Source organism: Lissotriton helveticus, chromosome 8, assembly GCF_964261635.1.
Source record: "Lissotriton helveticus chromosome 8, aLisHel1.1, whole genome shotgun sequence".
Lineage (NCBI taxonomy): Eukaryota > Metazoa > Chordata > Amphibia > Caudata > Salamandridae > Lissotriton > Lissotriton helveticus.
Genome location: NC_136069.1, coordinates 1,675,125,399 through 1,675,147,322, shown reverse-complemented (window position 1 = coordinate 1,675,147,322; position 21,924 = coordinate 1,675,125,399). Strand labels below are relative to the sequence as shown.

The 21,924-nt window shown below is 43.0% G+C and overlaps 1 protein-coding gene across 4 annotated transcripts in view; it reads right to left on the bottom strand.

Annotated features, from left to right (window-relative positions):
- Nucleotides 1-21,924, bottom strand: part of LOC144773619 (transient receptor potential cation channel subfamily M member 2-like) — a 1,811,195-nt gene that overhangs the window by 665,091 nt on the left and 1,124,180 nt on the right. For all 4 annotated transcript variants that reach the window (XR_013600034.1, XM_078658765.1, XM_078658766.1 and 1 more), the window contains one exon: nt 3,285-3,403. Coding sequence is in view for 3 of the 4 variants with exons in the window: in XM_078658765.1 (XP_078514891.1) it covers nt 3,285-3,403 (119 nt within the window). In the remaining variant the exon portion in view is untranslated. The remainder of the gene's footprint in view (nt 1-3,284; nt 3,404-21,924) is intronic.

Genomic DNA, 21,924 nt, shown 5'->3' with positions numbered 1-21,924 from the left:
GAAGGAGAGCTGTTGCCTAAAGGAGAGAACCGCTGACTTTGTTTTGCCCTGTGATCAGTAGTCCATTGGCGACTGGGCTTTTGCTGAGCACTTTGAGAACTTTGATGGACATGGATGAAGTGGCAAAAGTGGCCCCAACAAGTCCATAGGCCAAGGAATAACCCTAAAAAGGCCATAGTAGACCTCACAGCATCCTCAGCATCTTTGAGCATCTTAAGGATCCCGTATCCTTTGCATCAGGACCACTCCTGCTTATTCTGGTAGATACTATATCTACTTCTAGATTCCTCACCAACCCTCTCACCTCAACATTGTATGACTATTTATACCAATGATCATCAAAAATCTGTATTTCAATGAAAAGATGAACGTATAGATTTGATGTTAGTTTCCTCTATTCTCCTCGAAGGTGCGCTAAAAATGGTTGGAAATTGACGTGTGCACTCCGACAGGGCCACTTTATGGCCCCAGTGATGTCATGCAGTGCAGTTTACAGACCCATGATGAAGCCAGCACCCACCACCGGCATCCTAGAGCTATTGAATGGTTTCCAGATCCAGACTGGCACCCGGGTGCTTGGAGTCATCCCCAGTTATAACTATTGTGAGAAACCTCAGTTTACACAAATGCTGTATCTGCAGAGCAGCCTGTGAAGAGCACTACTCCAAACCAGTTCTGATGCCTTAGAGAGTGGATCAGCAGCCCTTGTCTGGAGAAAATGTTTAGAAAAGAAGGATACAAACCACACCACTTTGTTTCAATTCCAAGCTTTTAATAACCAAGGAAGGGCATGCTTCACAGACTCGAAGGACTGCTGAGTGACCAGAACTGGTTTCTGCAAGACAGCTAGTCTCCCAATGGGACAGCACCTAAAGCCTTGAAACTTCCACCTAGAAGCCTTCCTGCTCATAGAGGAGAGTGCCTGATCCTTCAGTCGAAGAGACTGTCCTGAAGGAGAATCCCAGCATGTTCCTGGGGTGTGACAAATCCCATAGCAGGTGGCTGTGAAGACAGGGGAAGGCGACTCCGAGCTGAACACTGCAGGGCTGTCTGGTATGTTAAGGTCTGAGCTTTGGGCCCCATGCTACCTCTGAAAAGCCTGGGACTGATCGCCCTGGTTATCCAGAGTGACAAGTGTGGAAAGGATTGTAAGTTGTCCAGTTTGCAGAACCATAGCAGGATGAACCCCAGGACACCAATCAGTCTACTCTATGGCTGGTGTCTGACGGGCACTGAAGCAATTCTAAATATGAATCATGCAAGCGGAAGTTTATTGCTGGGGGGCTTCTGGGAGGTCTGTGGAGCCATAGTATGACTAGCGTGAATGAAAATGCCTCACCTCTCATTACAGGCATGCAAAGACCTCATATTTATTCAGAATGGGGGGGACAAAGTACAGAGGTGGCGCATAGAGCACATTATAAATAATAACAAGGGTGTATGTTGACTATAAGAGAAATTGAATGCTGAATGTAGCAGCGTTCACAAAGTCAACAACTTTCTTATTGCGTAGTGTGAACATCCACACAATTCAATTGTCTGGTCCCACAAGTGACTGACAGGCCTTTTAACCAATTTCTCAAATGGGCTCCCTCAAAAAAGCCAATGGCTGAAGATGGCCTGATAGCCCATTTTGTGTAAGTGTGTGTTGTGCTGCAACAAGAGGCCTTTAGGCAGCTGCACTATAAAACCAGACCTAAAAAGACAGTACTGTAAACAGGTACAATGTTATGCCCTACTTATGGCCAAGGATATCCCAATCTATACATGGCACATATCTAAGACACTGACACAAATGTGTTTTATTTTGGACTTAGCCATGACAAAGAAGGGTGTATTCTACATAGTATTCCAGAACAAACGTCTCAAAAACAAAATATTAGTGAAAAACGAAGGAACAGTAAGGTTTGGCAACACTAGAAGCAACCTATGCACTTGTTAAATGCTGCAATGCTGGAAGCATACTAGCATGATTTGAACAAAATGCCTTACTGTTTGATAAAGTGTGAAAACCAGGATTAGGATCCAGGTGTCTAGATTTTAAGGTCAGCCACTAAGATCCTCATTTATGGGGAATTAGCATAAAGGCACCTCCACAAGTCTTCTTGCTGCTCTGCCCTATGCCAATGTGAAAGGATAGGAATCCACCATATTTATGCAATACAGTGCATGCCTGTCCTTTCCCCCTGTGCTGGTGCACAAGGGGCTGCGTAGGCCAAAACAGGCATCTTTGCACCATGATGAAAATGTGCCTGCGTTGTAGGCAGGATTGTTTTTATGCAGCAAGGGGCACCTTTCTGCACAAAAACAACCCAGAGAGGTGTTTATCTCTTTCTATGTGTGCTGCAGACAGCATCACACATTGAAAGAGTAAAGAATGAAGAGAAATACAAATATTTCTGATTATTACACCTGCTTTGGGGGGCGTAAGGTTTGGTTCTACCCCAGGTTTACGTGATTAAGTAAATCTTAGGCAGCATCAAAACCTATGGGTATTGCATGGGGGGACACCAATCTGCAATTCTCATTGAACGCCTCCCTGGCGCAGATTCAGACTACGCAGCGACTTGACCTGCTTTGTCTTACTCCATATCTAGGAGGCAATTCAAAGCCAAAAAAGTGGCTTTGCGTGGCCTTATAGATGTGGTTGAGAGGTTTACGCCACTGAGCATCACAAACGTGACGCTCCTGAGACGCAAGCCTCTTTTAAGTAAGCACCTTAATCACTAAGTGACATACCTCCTGGATGGTGCTAGAGAATAAATACTTAAGCAAACACATTTAATTGGCTAATAACACATGCTAATCAATTGGTAAGGATCAGGGGCTTGAGTACCAGATTTAACATTTTAGATTATCAAGCATCTCTCTGAAGCTGCTGAAATTGGTAAAAGGATGGACTCAACTCCAAGGCTGTATTGAAACTGGTGCAGCAAGCACCACCCCATTCACAACCCACCTTTGGAATCAGTGCATGCCACCTTCAATGCCCACAGGCACAGCCATGCACAGGATCACAAGACCTAGAGGCAAGATCTGCACTTTCCAAATACCACGTGACTTCACAGCTGGAGCAACTGGGTGCAGTATATCTTCAGTTTACAAATGGCAGAAAGTGGTAAAGGCTGCTTTAACCTTGTTGACCCTGCAAGGCATTGTCAAGCACCTTGGCTACTCTGGAAAACACTCTGGTTCCCTGTATTGGGTGTGGATCATGCTCTAGAAGACACTTCTAAATAAAATAAATGTACTGTCTAGGTCAGGGAAGCAACAATGATACCAACCTGCAGACTACGCCGACTGTGAAGAGACTAATCGCCAGAACATCCACCTGGTTCCAGAAGTCGAAGATGTATATTCTGCATTGATTCATACATTTCATACCTCCATGGTGGTAGAAGAGCTACCAAAGAGAAGAATAATCTGTGTTAATGTTTTTATTTCCAACTCTAATTTTTGAATTATATATATTACTAAGTATCTTTGTAACATTTGACCTTCTTCAATGCTTTAAAGTGCTCTGACACCCCTGTGGTATACTCCTTTGCCAGGGAGAACTTCCAATTAATAAATACCTGTCTGCTGGAAGATAGCATGAAAACAATGCTTAGCATCACAACCCTTAAACCAATCACATGATGAAGAAAGAGGCACTGCACTGGCCTCAGCTCCTTTCCCAGTTTCTAGGTGAACCTCCTCCTGCGTAAGGACTCATGGCCAGCCTGATGAGACACTGACCCACCTCATCACCATCACACATGCTCCAGCCCTAAGCAGATGGGTCAGAATCTAAAGGAATCTGACACGCTCTGTATGACACCCACATACACTTATGATGTGTTTAAGGAGGGCTAGTACTTTCTGAAAAATAATAGCAAAGTACAGTCTGGAACATCGTGAAGTAAACTTAATTTGTAAGTAAGGCCAAATTGAACTCCTACATAGACCTTGCTTCTGGTACCACCCGCTACACTGACCCCTTTAGAAAGGGATTAAACTCGGACTCAAAATATGTAATATGAAAAACCAGGGGTCATTAGGGGTTGTTTTTCTACTGTTGATTAGGGCCCTTGTATGACACTTATTTTAAAGAGCACAGAAGAAGAAATAGTTACTTACCTGTAATCCTCGTGCTCCTCCATTGGTATCTTCATTTTAGTCAAATGCACTGACTGTTCCGCCGACTAGCAGCATACCGGAGCAATTTTACAAAATACATGCAAACTTTTCTTTTAAAAAGACACCAATACAAAACAAGGTATTTTTGACAACCTACTGCAATTCTTTTTCTTGAAAAACTCAATGCCAAAAACAGAAGCATAGTCACTGTTACAAAACTTTTGTTTTAAGTAGGAGCAAGGGGAAAACAAGACAGTGTAGCCCTAGAGCTACTGCCAAACAGACTAGAAAAACTGGCACTGCTCCAAAAAGCAAGGGCACACCACCACTCTCTCATCATGCCCTGCCAGTGGCAGTGAAACCAGTTCTCAGTTTATGGGAATCACAAATAAAGGGTTGTTACCTCTCTGCTTCGGAGTGCGTCCTCGTCTCTGGGCAAACTTGTGAAGACATTTATTTATACATATGATTTTGAAAGAAATGCTGTTGGACCTTTTAATTCACTAGTATCAATGTTGGTGGGCAGAGGCTCTTTCTAGTACATCAATCTTGTTTTAATGAATGTGTGTTGGTTAACATATCAATTTGTTCGTGAATAGTTACTTTGGTAAATGTGTATTTACACAATGCAGCTTACCGCTTCGCTGTTTGTTTTTATTGATTGCTGTACTCCGGCACAATTAATGGATGGCCATGTTGAAGTCAGAAACTTCCTTTTTATGTCCACTAATCGGTAGTAAGCTTCTATGACGGCGGGATAGTGGTTCTCCAACTATCATCTGTGTTCGAAATGGCTTTTTTTGTAGGGTTAGCCCCATACGTTTTTGCCTCTTCCCCTATTTTTTCCTGACCTCTGGTTGTTTGCTATAGGACACTGGGCACCTTACCACTGCTAATCAGTGCTAACGTGCACATGCTCTCTGTATAAATTGTTATTGTGATTGGTTATCTATGATTGGAATATTTGTTTTACCAGTAGGTCCCTAGTAGTGGGCACTGAGTGTGCCAAGTGCAGGTAATCAAAATGCTACTAGTGGGCTTGCAGCACTGATTGTGCCACCCACATGATTAGAGCTGAAAAGATGTCTCAGGCCTGCCACCGAAGTGCCTGCGCGCAGTTTAGGTAACTGCCATGTTGATCTGGCCCGTGTCCCCACGTGCCAGGCGTGAGCCTTCCCTTTCCATACACATTGGACACCCCTATGGTAGGCCCAAGGTACCCCCCTGGGCAGGGTGCAGTGTATATGAAAGGTAGGACATGTACTAGTGTGGGTGACCTGTCCTGATAGTGAAATACTGCCATTTCGTTTTTCACTATTGAAAGGCTAGCTTGTCCATGGGCTAGAATGGGGAATGCTGTGTATAATGTTTACCGTATATCTTCCCATAGGAGCAAGATGGAAAATTGAAATCTGGTATCCTTGAACTCAGAATTTAATAACACATCTTTTAGGGAGGATGGTTTTTAAATTCTGTGTTTAAAAATAGCACTTTTAGAAAGTGGCTATTTTCTTGTTCAACCTTTCTGTGTGCCTCTGCCTGTTTGTGTATTGACTGTCTGGTTTGTGAGTGACAGGGGCTGAGGGAGGCTGCAGGAGGCTGGATGAGTCAGCACTAGGATGAATAGACCTATCTGCACTTAGAGTGGTGGGAGGAGTTGCACCTGGACCTGAATAGGGTTGTGCCTTCCCTCCACAATGCTGGCTGTATCTGATGGCCTGGCTTCCCCTCACAAAAAAAGATGACATGCCCTGGCAGAGGGCCTAGAACTGGTTTGGACTGGATCCTGGACATCTCACACATGTAAGAACAAATACTTTTGGGGTATAAGTAGCTGTGCTGAAACCCCAGTAACATTAGACTACTTTGGAACCAAGGAGGAACCTCTGCCCAAGAAGATCACCTGAAGAAACTGAGGAGAAGTACTGCCCTTGCTGAATGTTCTGGGGCTGGCTTGCAGTTTGCTGATTCTGTTGAGGGTAAGGCTAAATAACTTTGCTGTGTGCTGTGCCTCCCCCCTTCTTGAATATAAAGGACTTTGCTGTGTGCTGTGTCTTAAGAGTCTTCAAGGGCCTGAGGAGAGCTGGCCTCCTGTTTGCAACTCAGGGACACAAAAGTTGCAGAAGAAATCCGCTTGTGAATGCCCAGTTTGTGTGCCTGCACACACACTGACTGTAGCCATGTGAACTTTGCCCTGCCCTGCCTGCCTGTGTTTTAAATCACTCCGATTGCCCAGAGAGTTGTTGTGGACTCTGGAATCACCGCTGCTGACCCAGGGTCTGCGAAAGCTTTGCACCTGTTTCCGCCTGCAGCCGAGAGCACTGTGACGTGTTCGGCCCCGGCCTGCCGCCTACCAACTGAGGGGATCGACCATTGCGCGCTGCAATTGGCCGAGCGCGCAATACTGGATTTGAAGCGGGGGCGCTTTCCAGTAGAGAAGCTGCGCCGCCCAGAATCAAGTCGGATTGAAGGCCTCCTCTACCCCGCATACCAAAGGTAACTAGCTCCAGTCTGGGGACCGAAGCCGGCACGGAGGGAAACGGGAGGAACAGCGCCTGACCAGTGGCTTGCAGCGAACCCAGTGAGCTGGTGACCAGCTCGCGCTCGCGCATGCATATCAGGGGAGACCTCTCCATGGGAGTTCAACTGCGCGAGCCAAGTGTAGCACAACCCGTGCTACAGCGACGGCCCGTTTCCAGTGCGGGCACCGTTTCCCTGAGTTGTGGCGCATCGGCAGCAGAAGCTCACAGCCCATTGAGCCTACCAGTCATCGTTTTGCTCTACATTTTCTCACGTGAACAGTGCTACAAGGGATTGCTTTGATAAGATAGCATTACTACCGTAAACTGTTTTTGTCAATCAAGGGAGCACCAATACAGTGCCCTTTTGCATCCAAAAGGAGCTACAAGTTTATTTTTGGCTAAGAAACTTATCAATAACATTCCTAAGAAAAGATTGTCTATGTATGTTGGATATGTAGTTTTGATCTTGCCTAAATTAAATAAAGATAGTTATATTTTTATAACAACCTGTGTGGTGTTTCGCTGTGTTATTGTTGCCTTGGGGATAAGCCTGTCTGCTCGTGCCAAGCTACCATGGGGGTGAGCAGGGGTTATCAACAGTGAGTGCCCCCTTACCCAGACTAGAGGCAAAGGTCCCTATTTGATCACAGATATTTACCTCTGCCAACTAGAGACCCCCAGTTCTAACAATCAGACTTTGCGTGGAGCAGCTGGGTGTTGAAGGTTTCATCTTTGTATTGTTTATTGATGCTGTCTCATGGGAGAGAAGATGTGTGATAGAGCGGCGAGATTGGAGATACTATTTTTGTTCCTTTTACCTTATCAGACTCAATCCAAATACCTAGCACATTGGTTTTTAGTGTAAGCATTTGTTTAAAACCCTTCTCTACAAAATGTCTTCAATTGTTGCTGATACTCACTGTGCCTCACGTTGGCAATCATTGATTTAAAGGTTTTGATTATTGCAGATTTTTTCCCCCCACATAAATACATGGCGCCATTTCCTGCACTACTAATTCCCATTCCTCCTATATAAACCATCTTCCCGCTCCTCCCTCGTAACTCCCCTGCCTTTCTGTTATCTAGTCAAATGTCTCTCCCCTCTACCTTGTAGCCAGAGAGCATGTGACTTTTGGCCAGAGCTGTAGACTTGGGAAACCACATTTATTCTCAGCGTCCACTCAATACCTTGTGATTCTGGGCAAATACCTTCTCCATACTTAAAATCGGGAATGTCAATTCATGTAATGGCGCTAATGTAAAGCGCTCCCATACTTCCTGTTTGTGTGTGGCTATACATAACTGGAAACATAAATAAATAAACTACCCTCCTATTTTAAGCTAAAACCTTCCAGATTTCATTGTTTCGTTCTTCCTAGGCCGAGTTTTCTTTTTTTTACCCTTTCCTCCTCCTTTCTGTACTCCTTTTATGTAGAGTGTAATATTGAACTCCATATAATACACTCCCCATTGTACCCCCACCACGGTGTTTGCGACCAGTACACTGCTTTTCCAAACCACGATTAGATTTTGTGATCACTTGATGGTAATCCCAGATGGAACAAAGCAAGATTATTTATAGTACTTTCATTGCCAGAATAACACATAAAAAATCCATCTAACATGCTCCTTGTTGCTGTTCCTTCAACTCTCCTCCATGGCAGTTCTCTTCCTGTGTCATTTCTTCTGTATGGCACCTAGCACCAGGACTCTCTTATTTATAGCAGTCCTACACTTGTTCTTCCCTGTAGCCCCAATCTTTGTCCACCTCCATTTCAGACGCATACGTACTGTCTCCCCACTACCACTCACAGAGGAAGTGCCTCTTGTGGTGGTACCAATGCCAGTGTTTATGCCTGTGATTACACAAAGGAGTAACGGCGCATCAGCTGTGGGTGCTGCATCTGCCTGGGGAAGACTTACCATCTAACCATGCAATGCCGAAACACATTAACATTTACAAAGCAAATAGATCTCGCATTACCAAGCCCTGGAGGGAGCTCAGCAGGTACTGCACATCTGCTGTGGTTTGTGGGATTCTCATTGCAAAATGTGTTTAGAAGCAGAGATGTGCAGAACCCTAGGACCATTAGAAACCAAAGCCGCACCCCCATATTGAGCAAGCCCCCCCGTACAATTAATTGACACAAATGTCACTGGGGGTTGACTCTGCATGTTTTTATTTTGATAGTCGGACAAGTCTTTGCATATTGTTTAAAGTTGAGCATGCATGGTGAGTATGAGAAAACTTCAATAGCTCTTTTTGTGGGTTATGAAAGATTATAACAAGACTCAGAACTGAGCTCATTGTGATGCAGTGGGGGTTTCTGAGAAATGGAGGTGAGCTATTGTGTACCTTCCTAGAAGAAAGTATGCAAAGTCTTTGCATAATATAATGTTTTGTAAATTTGTGCACAACGAAAGGCCACCTTTCTTTGTAATTATGTTTCAGAATTTTTAAACTTAGTAACCCAATGCCCACAAATACACTTCACAGCATCACAAATAATTCCATTCAGCATAATTTCACTCAAAGCCACACACTTCCACACCACACAGTTCAACTCCATACATTTGCATTCCACACCACGTAATTAAACAAACCACATATTTCAATTCAACGACACAATTATGCAACACATCACATACATCCAATCCACATCACAGAATTCCACATCATGCCGCAAAATTCAGAAGGACTTCTCATAATTAAACTCCACAACATACCACTCCATAGCACACAATGTCATTCCACATATTTACACTCTGAAACACAATTCAACTCCACATAATTCCAGTAAACTCAACACAACACCATTACTATCCACATTTTTCCACTGCACACCATGACACATAATTCCAGTACACAAATCCACTCCACACCACACACCAAAACATATGGATAAAAGACTTTGGGGCATATGTATCAAATAGCGTCATTGCGATTCTCAAGTAGCGGTTTTCTGAAAATCGCTATTCGAGAATCGCAAAACGGGATGTAATAAATAATTCGCAATTTTTTTGCGATTCCTTGTCATTCCTTAATTGTCATTAGCAATTAAGTAACACCTTCCCATTCATTCCTATGGGCTAGGAGGCCCATAGGAATGAATGGGAAGACATTCTCAATTTGAGATTCGCACTTAGAGAATCGCAAATTGAGAATGCAATTTCAAGGGTGCCAGGGTGTCAAAATGGACACCCTGTTGCCCCCCTGAAATATGTATGTATGCACATGTGGCACACATAGATGCCCTCAGGGCATGTATATGTGGCACATGGCACTTTGAAAAAAGCAAAAAAGTGTTTTTTCAAAGAATTTGCAAATTACCACCAACTGTCAGTAATTTGCGATTTTTTATGCCAAATTCACACAACTTAGGTGCTTTCTACATTTCATTTAAGGAATCACATTATGCGATTCCTTACATGGAATTGCAAAATAGAGAATCGCAAATTTAGCAATTCTCTAATTTTCAATGCCCTTTTGGGATTATACACCCCAAAAGGCCATATCCCGTTCGCACACGGGCCGATTCTGAGAATCGGCCCGTTTGTGAACGGGTACAGGGCTTGATACATATGCCCCCTAGTCATTTACATTGCAAGTACCTCTGATTCTCACAAATGCAAGACCAATTGTTTCTCCCTTGTTTTTTTCTGCCCCTGCAATACTTTGTGTTTCCTGTCATGTAAGGTTTTGATATAATTTATTTTTGCTGTTCCTTTCCTATTTAATGGTGTCAGATGTGTCATAACAAAAATGTGTTCCTTTGCATGTTTCGCAGCTTTCCTCACTTGCTGATCCTGACTCTGTGCTACTGAACAATTCCAGAGTTGGATTCTGGATTCCTGGTTTTCCTTTAGGGGCTTTTTCATGTACTTGTCGTGCAATGCAGCAAGTCACCTTGTGGTGCTGCACTGCATGATAGGAAATGTGCTATAATTAAGGCACTACAGAGCATTCCTGTCCTTTCCCCTGCGCTGGTGCACAAGTGGCAGCCTAACCCCAACGGAGCCTTGCTAGCGTTATCACAATTGTTTTTGTGCAGGAAGGGACACCTGAAGTGTCCAGGCCTGAACACACAAGAAGCACTGAGACATGCTGTGAGAAAGTTCCTCTTTCTGCATGGTTTCCCCCTCTTTTTGCTGAAGTGCTGATGTGCTTTGACTAAGTGTGCCCTGGGCTCCTGCTAATCAGGTACCCAGGGCCTAAGCTCCTTCCCTAAAACTGCATTGAAACCCAAACCCAAATGACATCTCTGGCAACAGCTCAGCCCCTGGTAAATGGTACCACAGGTACCCAGGGCACTGTGGCCAGGGAAAACATCTAAGAACTGCAGCACTTTTTGTGCTACCTTTAGAGGCCCTCTACCTTTACCCACACACACACGCACACACACACACACACACACCCTGCCTTTGAGTGCCGCGTGTTTTGGTACAGTACAAAGTGAAGAGTCAGCATAGCACACATCTCTGTTGGCCATGCCTACAACCCACTGCCCTGGCATAGATCAGTCACCCCTCTAGCTGGGTGCACTATACCAGCGGTGAGGGTACAGGTGCATGAGCCTTGTACCCCTACAGTGTCTAAGTCCATTCTCAGATTGAAATACGCGCTACTACGCTTCTTTCAAAGAGGTTACTTTCGTTTGTCAATGTTTATGCATGCTCCCGGGGAGGCTACTTCATTCATGACGTCTTTAACAAAATCAGATCTGCACTTCCAGAAGGTCGAGACAAAAGTAAATACCTTCTTTAACTAAAGAACTATTGGATAAAAAAACATGACAGCATACATCCATTCGGAATGAATGAACGCATTGAACTGGCATGTTACTTATAATGCTTTTTTTAATATTGTTTACTATATTGGTGTTCCTATGTCACACGTTTAATATTTAAAGGTATCGCTTATAACTGTTATCTGACACCACCAATCCAAATATTCATGTAGATGGGTTATATCAGCATTACATGTAATATGGTCATCTCACAAACAAGAACTGAGTCCTTTTTCTGTCTTAACAACTATGTGCTCACAACACACTCTAAGATGGCCGCCACAGTCATTCGACTAATAGTCCTTTCTTTATTGTAATTCTCACGGGATTCAAACCACACCAATATCGGGACACAACTAATCCACATTTGCGGAGGAGCGCTAGTTGGGATCAACAGCACATAGTGAGGTATGTGAATCACGTTCTACATGGTAAACGAAGCTTTGATTAGAAACGCACAACTGACTTTATACCGAACGCGTAGCCAACACCTAACACAAACTAAACGTCAAAATACTCACATAGATTGTAACCAGGTCATTTAAGCATCAGTTTTTGTTTCTTTTAATACACTTGTTTTAATTCACATGGAGTAATTTGTTTTTGCCGAAGATTGGTCTTGTATATATTTGGCATTGAACAGACCAAATTAATACCACTTTTTTGGCGCACTGAAATGTACATTTCACCATTTTTTTGTACCGAATGAACGATATTCTAATAGTCATGTTCTTCATTAACGTCATCTTGCTTATGGATCTCGACCACTTGAATTGACAAAACTTTATTTAAAGTACCACCAGCCGGTTACCTAGCATGATTCACCATCACCATGAAATGTATAATAGACATAAACAATGTGAAATAAGAACATAGTCCCTCATGTTATTCATGTTTATCCTAGGACTAATCCCTGATGAAGGGTAACAATACCCGAAATGCATTGGATGGATGAAATAGTCCATACACTATTGTAGTGTGTTTATCTAGGTACCTATATTGATAATCCTATTTCAGACGATTGTGCGGTTATTAATTCACTAGTGTCCATACAACGGCACAGAAACCCGTCTTCAGATTAGGTCATAGCGCATGCTGTCACATTAAGCAAGCACTATCCCTTCAGCCCCCTAGAGAAGCACACCGAGTTCTCAAAACAAATCAAACCTCCAACAGACCTGGGAAATCCCCGCGACCATTGTTTTGATTTTGCTCGAGAACTCCTGCAAAGAATGTAAGAACGACCAGTCCTTATGACATTCTTGCTGACGTCTTATGTCCATCCTTACGTCAAACACGGCACCTTTCAGGTATAAAGATACTGACGTTGCCCTAAGCTAAGACACGGTGGTGACAAGCTTGGAGCAGCGCTACTTGCCGGAGAGCCCAGCTGATGCAGGAAAAGCCCACGGACGCTGCCCCTCCCTTTTGACGCGCTGAGAGAGAGACGCTGCCTTTTCTCCTGCCGAGAAATCCAGCCTCCGGCGTTTCCAGCCGCCCTCGCGGGTAACTGGGATATCGAGTCCTGAGACAGAGATACCAACCCTCCAGCCTTCCAAATCCCAGGTACTGAACTGACTAACCCCTTACAGAGAATTCTTGAGTCAGATTCTTGGCAAAGCAAACTTAACTTAAACTGCTACTTACTTACTCCCTCCCAAGTATTAGGCTTAGGTCAGGTACACCGGGGTAGGCGTAGTTAGAAGCACCAGTTGAGTACGATTAGTCAATGTATATATGTATGTATATCTTTTATCCATTTTAGTATCATATGGCTAAGAAACCATATAAATGCTTTTACAGTATTATTTTATAATTCTGTTTTTACTGTATGCACTTTACTTAACTATAAGTATTGCAATAATAGCGATTCATTTCTCTTGTATGAGAAAAGAGACTGATCAATAAATAACATCTTTTATTGAACCACGCCCATCTCTTATTTCTCTACAAACTGGTGAAACTAAGAATGCACGTACTGACTGAGTAAAATAAGTTGTCTTTTGTTTTCACACGACTCTAGAGATATACTCTTGATTAGGGGAGAGCAAAGTTGTCATGTTCTATGGTTGTCAGAAACTAAATCCCTTCTTGTCTATCCAGGGAGGTTAAACTCCTCCTTGCCTATTCGAGAAAGTTTCTAGTGAACTCTGAGATAGCTGGCACACATAACTTTAAGTCTAATATCGTCAGTAGAAGACCTAGTTAACCACAGTCCTACGTCTATACTATTGAAGATATTATTCCAATGCGCAGAGCCTATTGGGAAAATAGGAACTACACTACATGGCGCCCAACTGTTTGGATAGGCGATAAATCTAACACAAGACATTAGAGTAACTCAGTCGTGCTTTTTCACACAGACCCTTTTTTCCATAAAACTCCAAAGACGTCTGGAGTGGGTGAAAGGTTAAATCCGCCAAACTTAGTAGGAGGAGACTCCTATGTATGGTTTTTGGTTTATTCAAAGTTGAAGGATACAGTGTTCCAAAAATATTGTGCATCTAATCTTTGTTTCCCTGAAAACCTGATCTGCAACAAAAAAACCTTCTTGTCAGTAAAATGTCAGACAATGAAGAAGAAAGGGAGGCAGCTAGAATAGCAGCTCAACTCCTAGCGGAAGACACAAGTCTCATACAGCAAGACCCGGATGCAAAGTTCATCCCGGTCAGCATAAGAAAAACTATAACTTTAAAACTTATAGAAAATGGACTAACACCGAGAGGTGGTACAGTCATATTCGTAATTGAGGCACACGAATATCGGCAGACAGAGGTATTCTGTTCATGGATAAATTTTCCAGCAGCAAACGCTGTAACAAAGGAGTTCCATTATTACAAGATAGAGGAACCTCCGGATGAGTACACCCCTTTCGAGGAGGTGGAAATACCACTCAAATACCAAGAGCACCTGCTCTGGTTTAAAGGCGCCCTAAAACATAATGATCACATCACCAGGCTCGGTCCACTAGGTAGACCAGGAGCGACGTGGCCGGTTCTAGCCGGATACACACCACATCCAGACATTGAAAAAATGTCAGTAACAGAACTTTTAATACAGTTAAAACAACTGATTAAAATACACAGACAACTAGTCCAATATGTAATGCGGACTTCAACAGTACAACCAGCTATTAAAATTCCACAGCTGACCCCTCATCAGGGGAACACAAATAAAATCACACCACAGAACATACAGTCCTGTCTAGGTAAAGTACCCATTAAACGGGAACAAATTCCATTCTGGTTAGCACAAAAAATCACTCAAATAGAGGCGGTATTTCCAGATACCACACCTGTGGAGAAACACAGAATTCTGACTATCTGTCTCCCAATGGGGATCGCACCACATGTGGAGGACTGTGACACTTGGGGTACAGTCTTTGCTTCCATTTACACAAAAACACATGGTGTTCCGTCCATGGCGGTAATACCAGAGGTGCTAAAACAGATTCAAAATGAATACGGTCCAGAACCTGCTTTAACTCTGGGTATGAAATTACTGTAAGACTTCAAGCAGGTCTCTGCAATATTACTAGCAAACATAAAAGGGGAAGCAGCAAATGTGGCGATCCGCCAAAGATTGAAGGAAACAGATATATCAGACCAACCATTTGAACTTGCCAGAATCATAGAAAAATCCTATGAAGAACTAGGAAGAGATAGTTTGGGTGGGAAACCAGTGAAACCCCAACTAATAGAAAATCCTGAAAAGGTATTTATTAAAAATAATCTAAACACTTCAAAAAAGAACTGGGATGGAAATAAACAATCCACTCCCAAAGAAAAAAGATTCCAGTCCAGAGGAAGGTCTCCTCGGCGGAGAGAAAGATCTCCGGACCAAGGACACAAGTCTCCCCAGAAGGAGCCCTCTGAGAAAAAATACAACCTTAGAAATAGGGATAATCTGAAGAAACCTGATAGATATCAAGATATTGATACACGTCCCTCTCGATCTTTTCAGACTTCCTCGCAGAAATCGGAAAGAAGAGGACGGTCAGAACACAGGGAAGAGCTCGTCAAGTCCAAAGACAAAGAACCTGCTCATCAAAGTAAAAAGTTACAATTTCCAAAGAAGAAGGTAGCCAGCATTAAAATAATAAAACATGCCGAGGATCCTGAGGACTCAGCTGAAAAACGGAGAATGGGCTCAGACAATGCTAGACAGCGCAGCAGAAGTGAGCATAGCTCGCAAGATCCTGATGAATCATCTGGAGACAGTGGACACGAATGAATACATTCAAGTGGAAACTGCAGATACCAGAGTTAGCAAACCTCATAAAATATATGAAATAACCTTACGTATAGAGGGAGATAAGACTAGGAAAATAAGGGGTCTATTTTGGGATAATCTCTCCAAGGGCTATGACATCCTTCTAGCTGAAAAAGACTGGCCACCAGAGTTTGTCAGGGAGTGCCCTCATGGCGAAGAAATGATTATGCCGGCCTTCTCAAATCATATTCCAATTCATAAAAAATATACACTTGCAAGAAAGTGGGCAGTAGCCCAGGCTCCTGCACTATATAAAAATCATGTGGGATGGGATGAGGACTCTCCTCACAAAATCCAGCTAAAATCTCAACCAACTGCACAGAGGCAGTACCCAATTAAGCAAGAAGCTAAAAAACAGGTCAGGGAGATCTTAGATCAACTTGAATACCAGGGGGTGATTGAAACATGCACCTCACAAATGAACAATCCTTTGTTTCCTGTCTCCAAACCAGATGATACATATCGTCTAGTTTTGGACTACAGACACCTTAACTCATGCTGCAAAACATTTGCAGTACAAAACTCACACAGTGCCGCACTAATGAATAGCATAGTGCGCAAAAAATACAAAACAACATTAGACATCTCTAATGGATTCTTTTGTCAAAATATAGCACCTGAAAGCAGATATTTGACCGCTTTCTCAATAAATGGCTCGCAGAAAAATTTCTGTCGTTTGCCCCAAGGGTTCAAGAACAGCCCAGGGTTATTCTCAGCGAGAGTAACAGAATTACTACAAATGTATGATGATGAGGCATTATCTTATGTCGATGACATCTATCTAACAGATGATGACTTGGATACTCACTTGAAAAGAGTGAACACCATAATACTTGGGTTCGCAGCAGAGGGTTACAAATTCAACTTCAAGAAGTCAAGAATTGCCCATCTGACTGTCCTATTCTTAGGATATGAATTATCAAGTGAAGGCAAAAGCCTGGCTGACAATTTCCTAGAGAAATGTGCTGTAATCCAAGCACCTAGAACATTGAAAAACTTGCAATCAATTCTAGGTTTCCTGAATTTCGGAAGAACTTACATTATAAACTATGCAGAGAGGGTTAAACCTCTCTATTATCTAATAAAACCATATTTTAAAAGAATCAATTGGACTCAAAAACACACAGAAATTTTGAGATCTTTACAAACAGACATGTTAGTTAAAACAAAACTGCAAACACGCGATAACACACGCAACCTTGTGATTCGAGTCCTCCCAGGAAGATGCTGATTCACATACCTAACCTCTAATGAGGGAGAAACGGTACCAATAGCATACAGATCGCATTTGTACACAAAAGCTGAAATGAAATTCAGCCCAACGGAAAAAATTCTAACCGCGGTACAGACTGCTGCAGCGAAAGAAAGAGCCCTGGCACAAGGTAAACGAATAATCATCGTGACACCAATACCAGCCCTGGAGGCGGTAACAAAGGCAAGCATTCCAAATGCTAAACCACTACATCCGAGATGGATACAGTGGGCTAATTCCCTTGCTGCAACAGACGTGGTATAGGAATTTGACCCTAATTTAAAAACACAAGAATTTCTCCAATATGAATTCGAATGTCCTCTGCCGACTGAAATCCTGCCTCTAGAACGCTACGGCTGTATAATATATACGGACGGATCAGCACAGCCCGCAGTTGGGGGTAAACAAGCTTACAGTGCTGCGTGCGCGATTGTTAAAGGTCGCTGGCACGAAGGAAAATTTAAACCACTGGTCACTAAAACGCAATCTCTAGGAGATTGTGCAGCTCAGCGAGCTGAACTACTTGCATTTAAGATGGCGCTTGAAAATACCGATCGCGAATTCCCCACACTCATAGTGTGCGATTCATATTAATGCGTTCAATCTTGCAATGAATACTTGCAGATCTGGGTTCAGAACGGTTTTAAAGATGCAAAAGGTGGCACAATCAAGCATAAAATGCTTTGGGAACAAATAGTTCTTTTACAAAAAGAACTACAAAAGACTCACGTGATACATACACTGAGTCATCAACATGATGGCGTTCACGTTGCAGGGAATTCATTGGCTGACGAGGCCGCGAAGGCAGCTGTGCAAACGGCTTCCGTAGCTGCCATCACCCGGTCAAAAACAAAAATAGACAGCAAAATATTACAGGCTGTCTGCGCTACGGTAAAAAATGCGATAGAAACACTCCCGAAAGGCTTTCCAGTAAAGTACTCATACATAACTGATGCAAATAACGTTCCATTTGCTCGAATCCCTGGAGTGGGGGATAGGGCAATTCCGAACATGGAACATAGGTTAGGACTCATTATAGCGGCGCACGAAGGGCTTGCTTCTGTACATGCTGGCGTTTCAGCCACAGTATCATTATTAAAACAAAGATACTGGTGGCCACGAATGAGGAGAAAAACTAGGAACTATGTTCTAGAATGTGAAATATGTCAAAGAATGAAGGTATCAACAGTGAAACGACCAGCCCAGACGCCCCTTCTAATCTCAGATAAACCATTAGCCTGTGTTTACCTGGACCACTGCGGTCCCTTACAAAGGGACGGCAACTATAAATATATCATGGTCGCAGTGGATTCATGCACGAGATTCATATGGATGTGGCCCCAGCGATCGGCTGACGCCAGAACTGTTATAAAAGATTTGCGAGTCTTTATCGGCACATACGCAATCAGCATGCTACATTCTGACCAGGGTCCTGCGTTTAGCTCTCGGGCTTACAAGGAGGCCATGACCAGCATGGGCATTGCATTGCCGTACTCTTGTCCCTTTCATCCTGAGGGAAACGGAATCGTGGAAAGAAAAAACCGTGACATAAAGCAATCTATAACAGCAAAGGTATTAGGTTCAGGCGCTGGGTGGGTCAAACATTTAATAAGTGTCCAACGTAGTCTTAATAATCTGCCAAGAAATTCTCTGAGAGGTCTCAGTCCGTACGAACTATTGTTTGGGACTAGAATGCTAATCCAGGACCTTGACAGTCAAACTTCAGTGGTTAAAGAAAAATGCTTTGATATCAAAGATCGTTTGGCTATTTTACAGGACTTGAACAAAAAGAGAAAAGACCTGAGCAACATAAAGTTGAAGCAACAGCCAACAGCCACTGAATAGAAACCACCTGTCCCAGCAAGGCCTGTCTGGATTCCAAAAATCGGGGATCTGGTCAGAGAGAAGATCGCGGTGAAGAAGGAATTTGGGCCTTCTTACAGAAAAGCAGTTCCTGTCTTGTCTGTCAACGGAACAAGATCAGTAGTACTACCGCCCCTTCCTGGTAAAAAGGAGAACCGAGTTGTATCCATCGACCTGGTTAAACCACAATCATGTGGCCGATAACAAGTAGTAGGCCAAGTGGACTCCCAAGAAGTAGTAGAACACCAAAGTTTGCTACAAATACAGAGGTTCAAACTGAAAGACTAATCACAATTGATAAACCTACAGTAAAACAACAAGGACTATGCAACAAAGCCATGGAACTTAAACCTCTTGAAACCCAAATTAAAATCTTAAATCAAGAAACACCAGTCTATAATGATGTAACCACAGACTATGCTAATGAAACAAAGAAAATTCCAAAAACAAAAAGGAATCCAGAAGCAATTGAAACAATTGACAGAACAGCATCAGGCTACTTCATCAACTTCGATGATTTTTCTGAAGATCCAAGTGAACCTGAGGAACAGCCGACAACAAAAACTTTTAAAGACAAAGCAAAGGAACTCTTTCATCAACTAAAAGAAACCTATCTGATTTCTCCATGGATTGAACTTTGGGTGGCACTAGGAGTATTCATCCTCATAATTTGGCTCATCATGGTACTATGCCTGGGACATTTCATTGAGGGAAAATATGTTACAATGGACACAGCAAGTCAGAACATCAACTTGGTCCTGAAACCACACAAGTCTTCACACATAGAGAAAAGAGAACTTTCTTCAGTAAACTTCACAGCCAATCCTATACCCGGTGGGGTAGCATGGGACAAAACTGATTCCGAAATCTATGGTCCGGTTGAGCTTCTGAAGTATCCTCATCAATTTAAGATTTCATTAAGTGACTTTGTAAAACCAAGCACATTTGCTGATGATTGGGACTTTGAAAGTATTAATGATATGATGTCTGATCTAGTAATGTCAGCTAAATTTACAGATCATGACTATTTGCAAGGTTCATCTAATTACGATCAAATGTTTTGTTATAACCATTATGGTAACCATTATCTGCATAAATCTGCTCAACCTAGAAATGTTTTAAAATTTAACCAATGGGAACATTGTGCAACTCCACCAAAAGGCAGTTCAAAGACATATTTTGATAAATACTCATACTTTTCTGGGTTCAACACAAGTAATGCAGAATCATTTTATTTCAAATTGTTAAATAAGACAGGAGTGAAAACCATGCTTACAAACACAAAATTAATATATTCAGACTCATTTTTTGAAAAAATGAATACCTTCGGTTTTGATTTCTGGAACAATAACATTGAAACAAAAACGATCTGGGGCACAAAAGATTGGCAAGTGCAAGGTATAGAATCATTATTTAGAGCCTGCATGATCCCAGAACAAATTCTATTTTTGAATGATACAATTCAACAGACATCCTGTCTTGGCCTAGCCAAAATTAAAGACTTAAATAAACCGTCTATTCCAAAACCAACACCTACCAGTAATAGCACAACGGATGTTGAGATAGACGTAGCCCATATTTTAAACCAAAACAGAACACATACTGATTGGAAAAAATGGTTGATCTGGCCCACAGACACAAATAACTGTCAAAACAGATTCCTGAACAAAATACAGGGGTTTAAATTGACCAGGCCAGACCCACGATACTCCCAGAGACAACATCCAGGGATTGTAACTACTTATAGTGTGGGGAAGCTCTGCCTTCAATGGCTACATACATCCACACTGTCAGAAATTAAGCAACACTTAACTTTACTTAAAGAAGGTGCTGACTTGCGTGATTTCATCATGGGACCACGCAAACAGCGTCAAAAACGTTTCATAGCGGCCTCTATATATGCAGCTTACAACGAAGCTTGGAAAGTAACTCAAATTGAGACAGCAGAAAAAATACGGGAAATTGACCGTGTTAATTTGGAAAAATCACTTTCTGTTGTGGACAATGGGTTAAGGATTCTGTCTTCCAGAATATATTCACTGGACAGTATTGTATCTTCTGCAATCGATATAATAGAACAAGACTTAGGGGCCGATTAGGATGGCGGACGGACTTGCGTCCGTCCGCCACCCCTGAGTAGGAGGGACCGTCCGCATGGGCAGCGGCGGTCCCTCCATGGCAATTAGGATGTGACCGCCAGGGTGGCGGTCACATCCTCTATTTTTAACATTGCGGCGGGTGCAGCTTCAAGCTGCACCCGCCGCAATGTTAAAAATGCATGTGTTGCATTTACATGCACAAAGCGGCAGGCACCGCACGGTGCCTGCTGCTTTGTGTACGCAAATGCAGGGGGGTACCATAGGTACCCCCCATGTGCACCCCCCACCCCCCATTCACCCAGGGGGCCCGCAACGGGCCCCCAAAGTGAATGTCCGTATGCTTTTCCATGGCGGAAAAGCCGCCGTGGAAAAGCATACTTACACCAACATCATAATATGGCGGACGGTGTCTCATAGACACCGCCTGCCATGTTATAGCTTTTCCGCCGCGGTCGGAAGCCGACCGCGGCGGAAAAGCGGCGGACGGAATTCCAGACCCACCAGCCATCCTAATTTGGCGGTGGGTCTTTGGAGTCTCCGCCGCGGTTTTTCCGCATCCTCCAGGCCGGCGGACACTTCCGCCGGACCGGAGGATGCGGAAAAACCGCCATCCTAATCGGCCCCTTACTGATGTTGCAACACAGTCAGTCTCAATTGCGTTCTATTGTACAGCTTGGCTGGACGTACAAAATCTGCGTTCAGGCTATGTGCCTTGGCGTCTAATCAACACAACGTCACTGTTTAATATCTTTAACCTTACTGATAAACAAATCAGTTTGGCACAAAAGGGTGCTGACTATACAATTCTGAGCATTGAAAAACTTGAGAGATTACCATTGACAATGTCAGAACGACCTGTCATTGAATGGATAATACATGGGATAATAAATATTCAGATAACAACTTTCCAGTTTCAATACTGCCAAAAATATATACAGGCAGGCCAGTATGAAAGGTTGGGTAAAGGATACATTAAGTCTACATGGAACTTGCCCTATACACACACATGT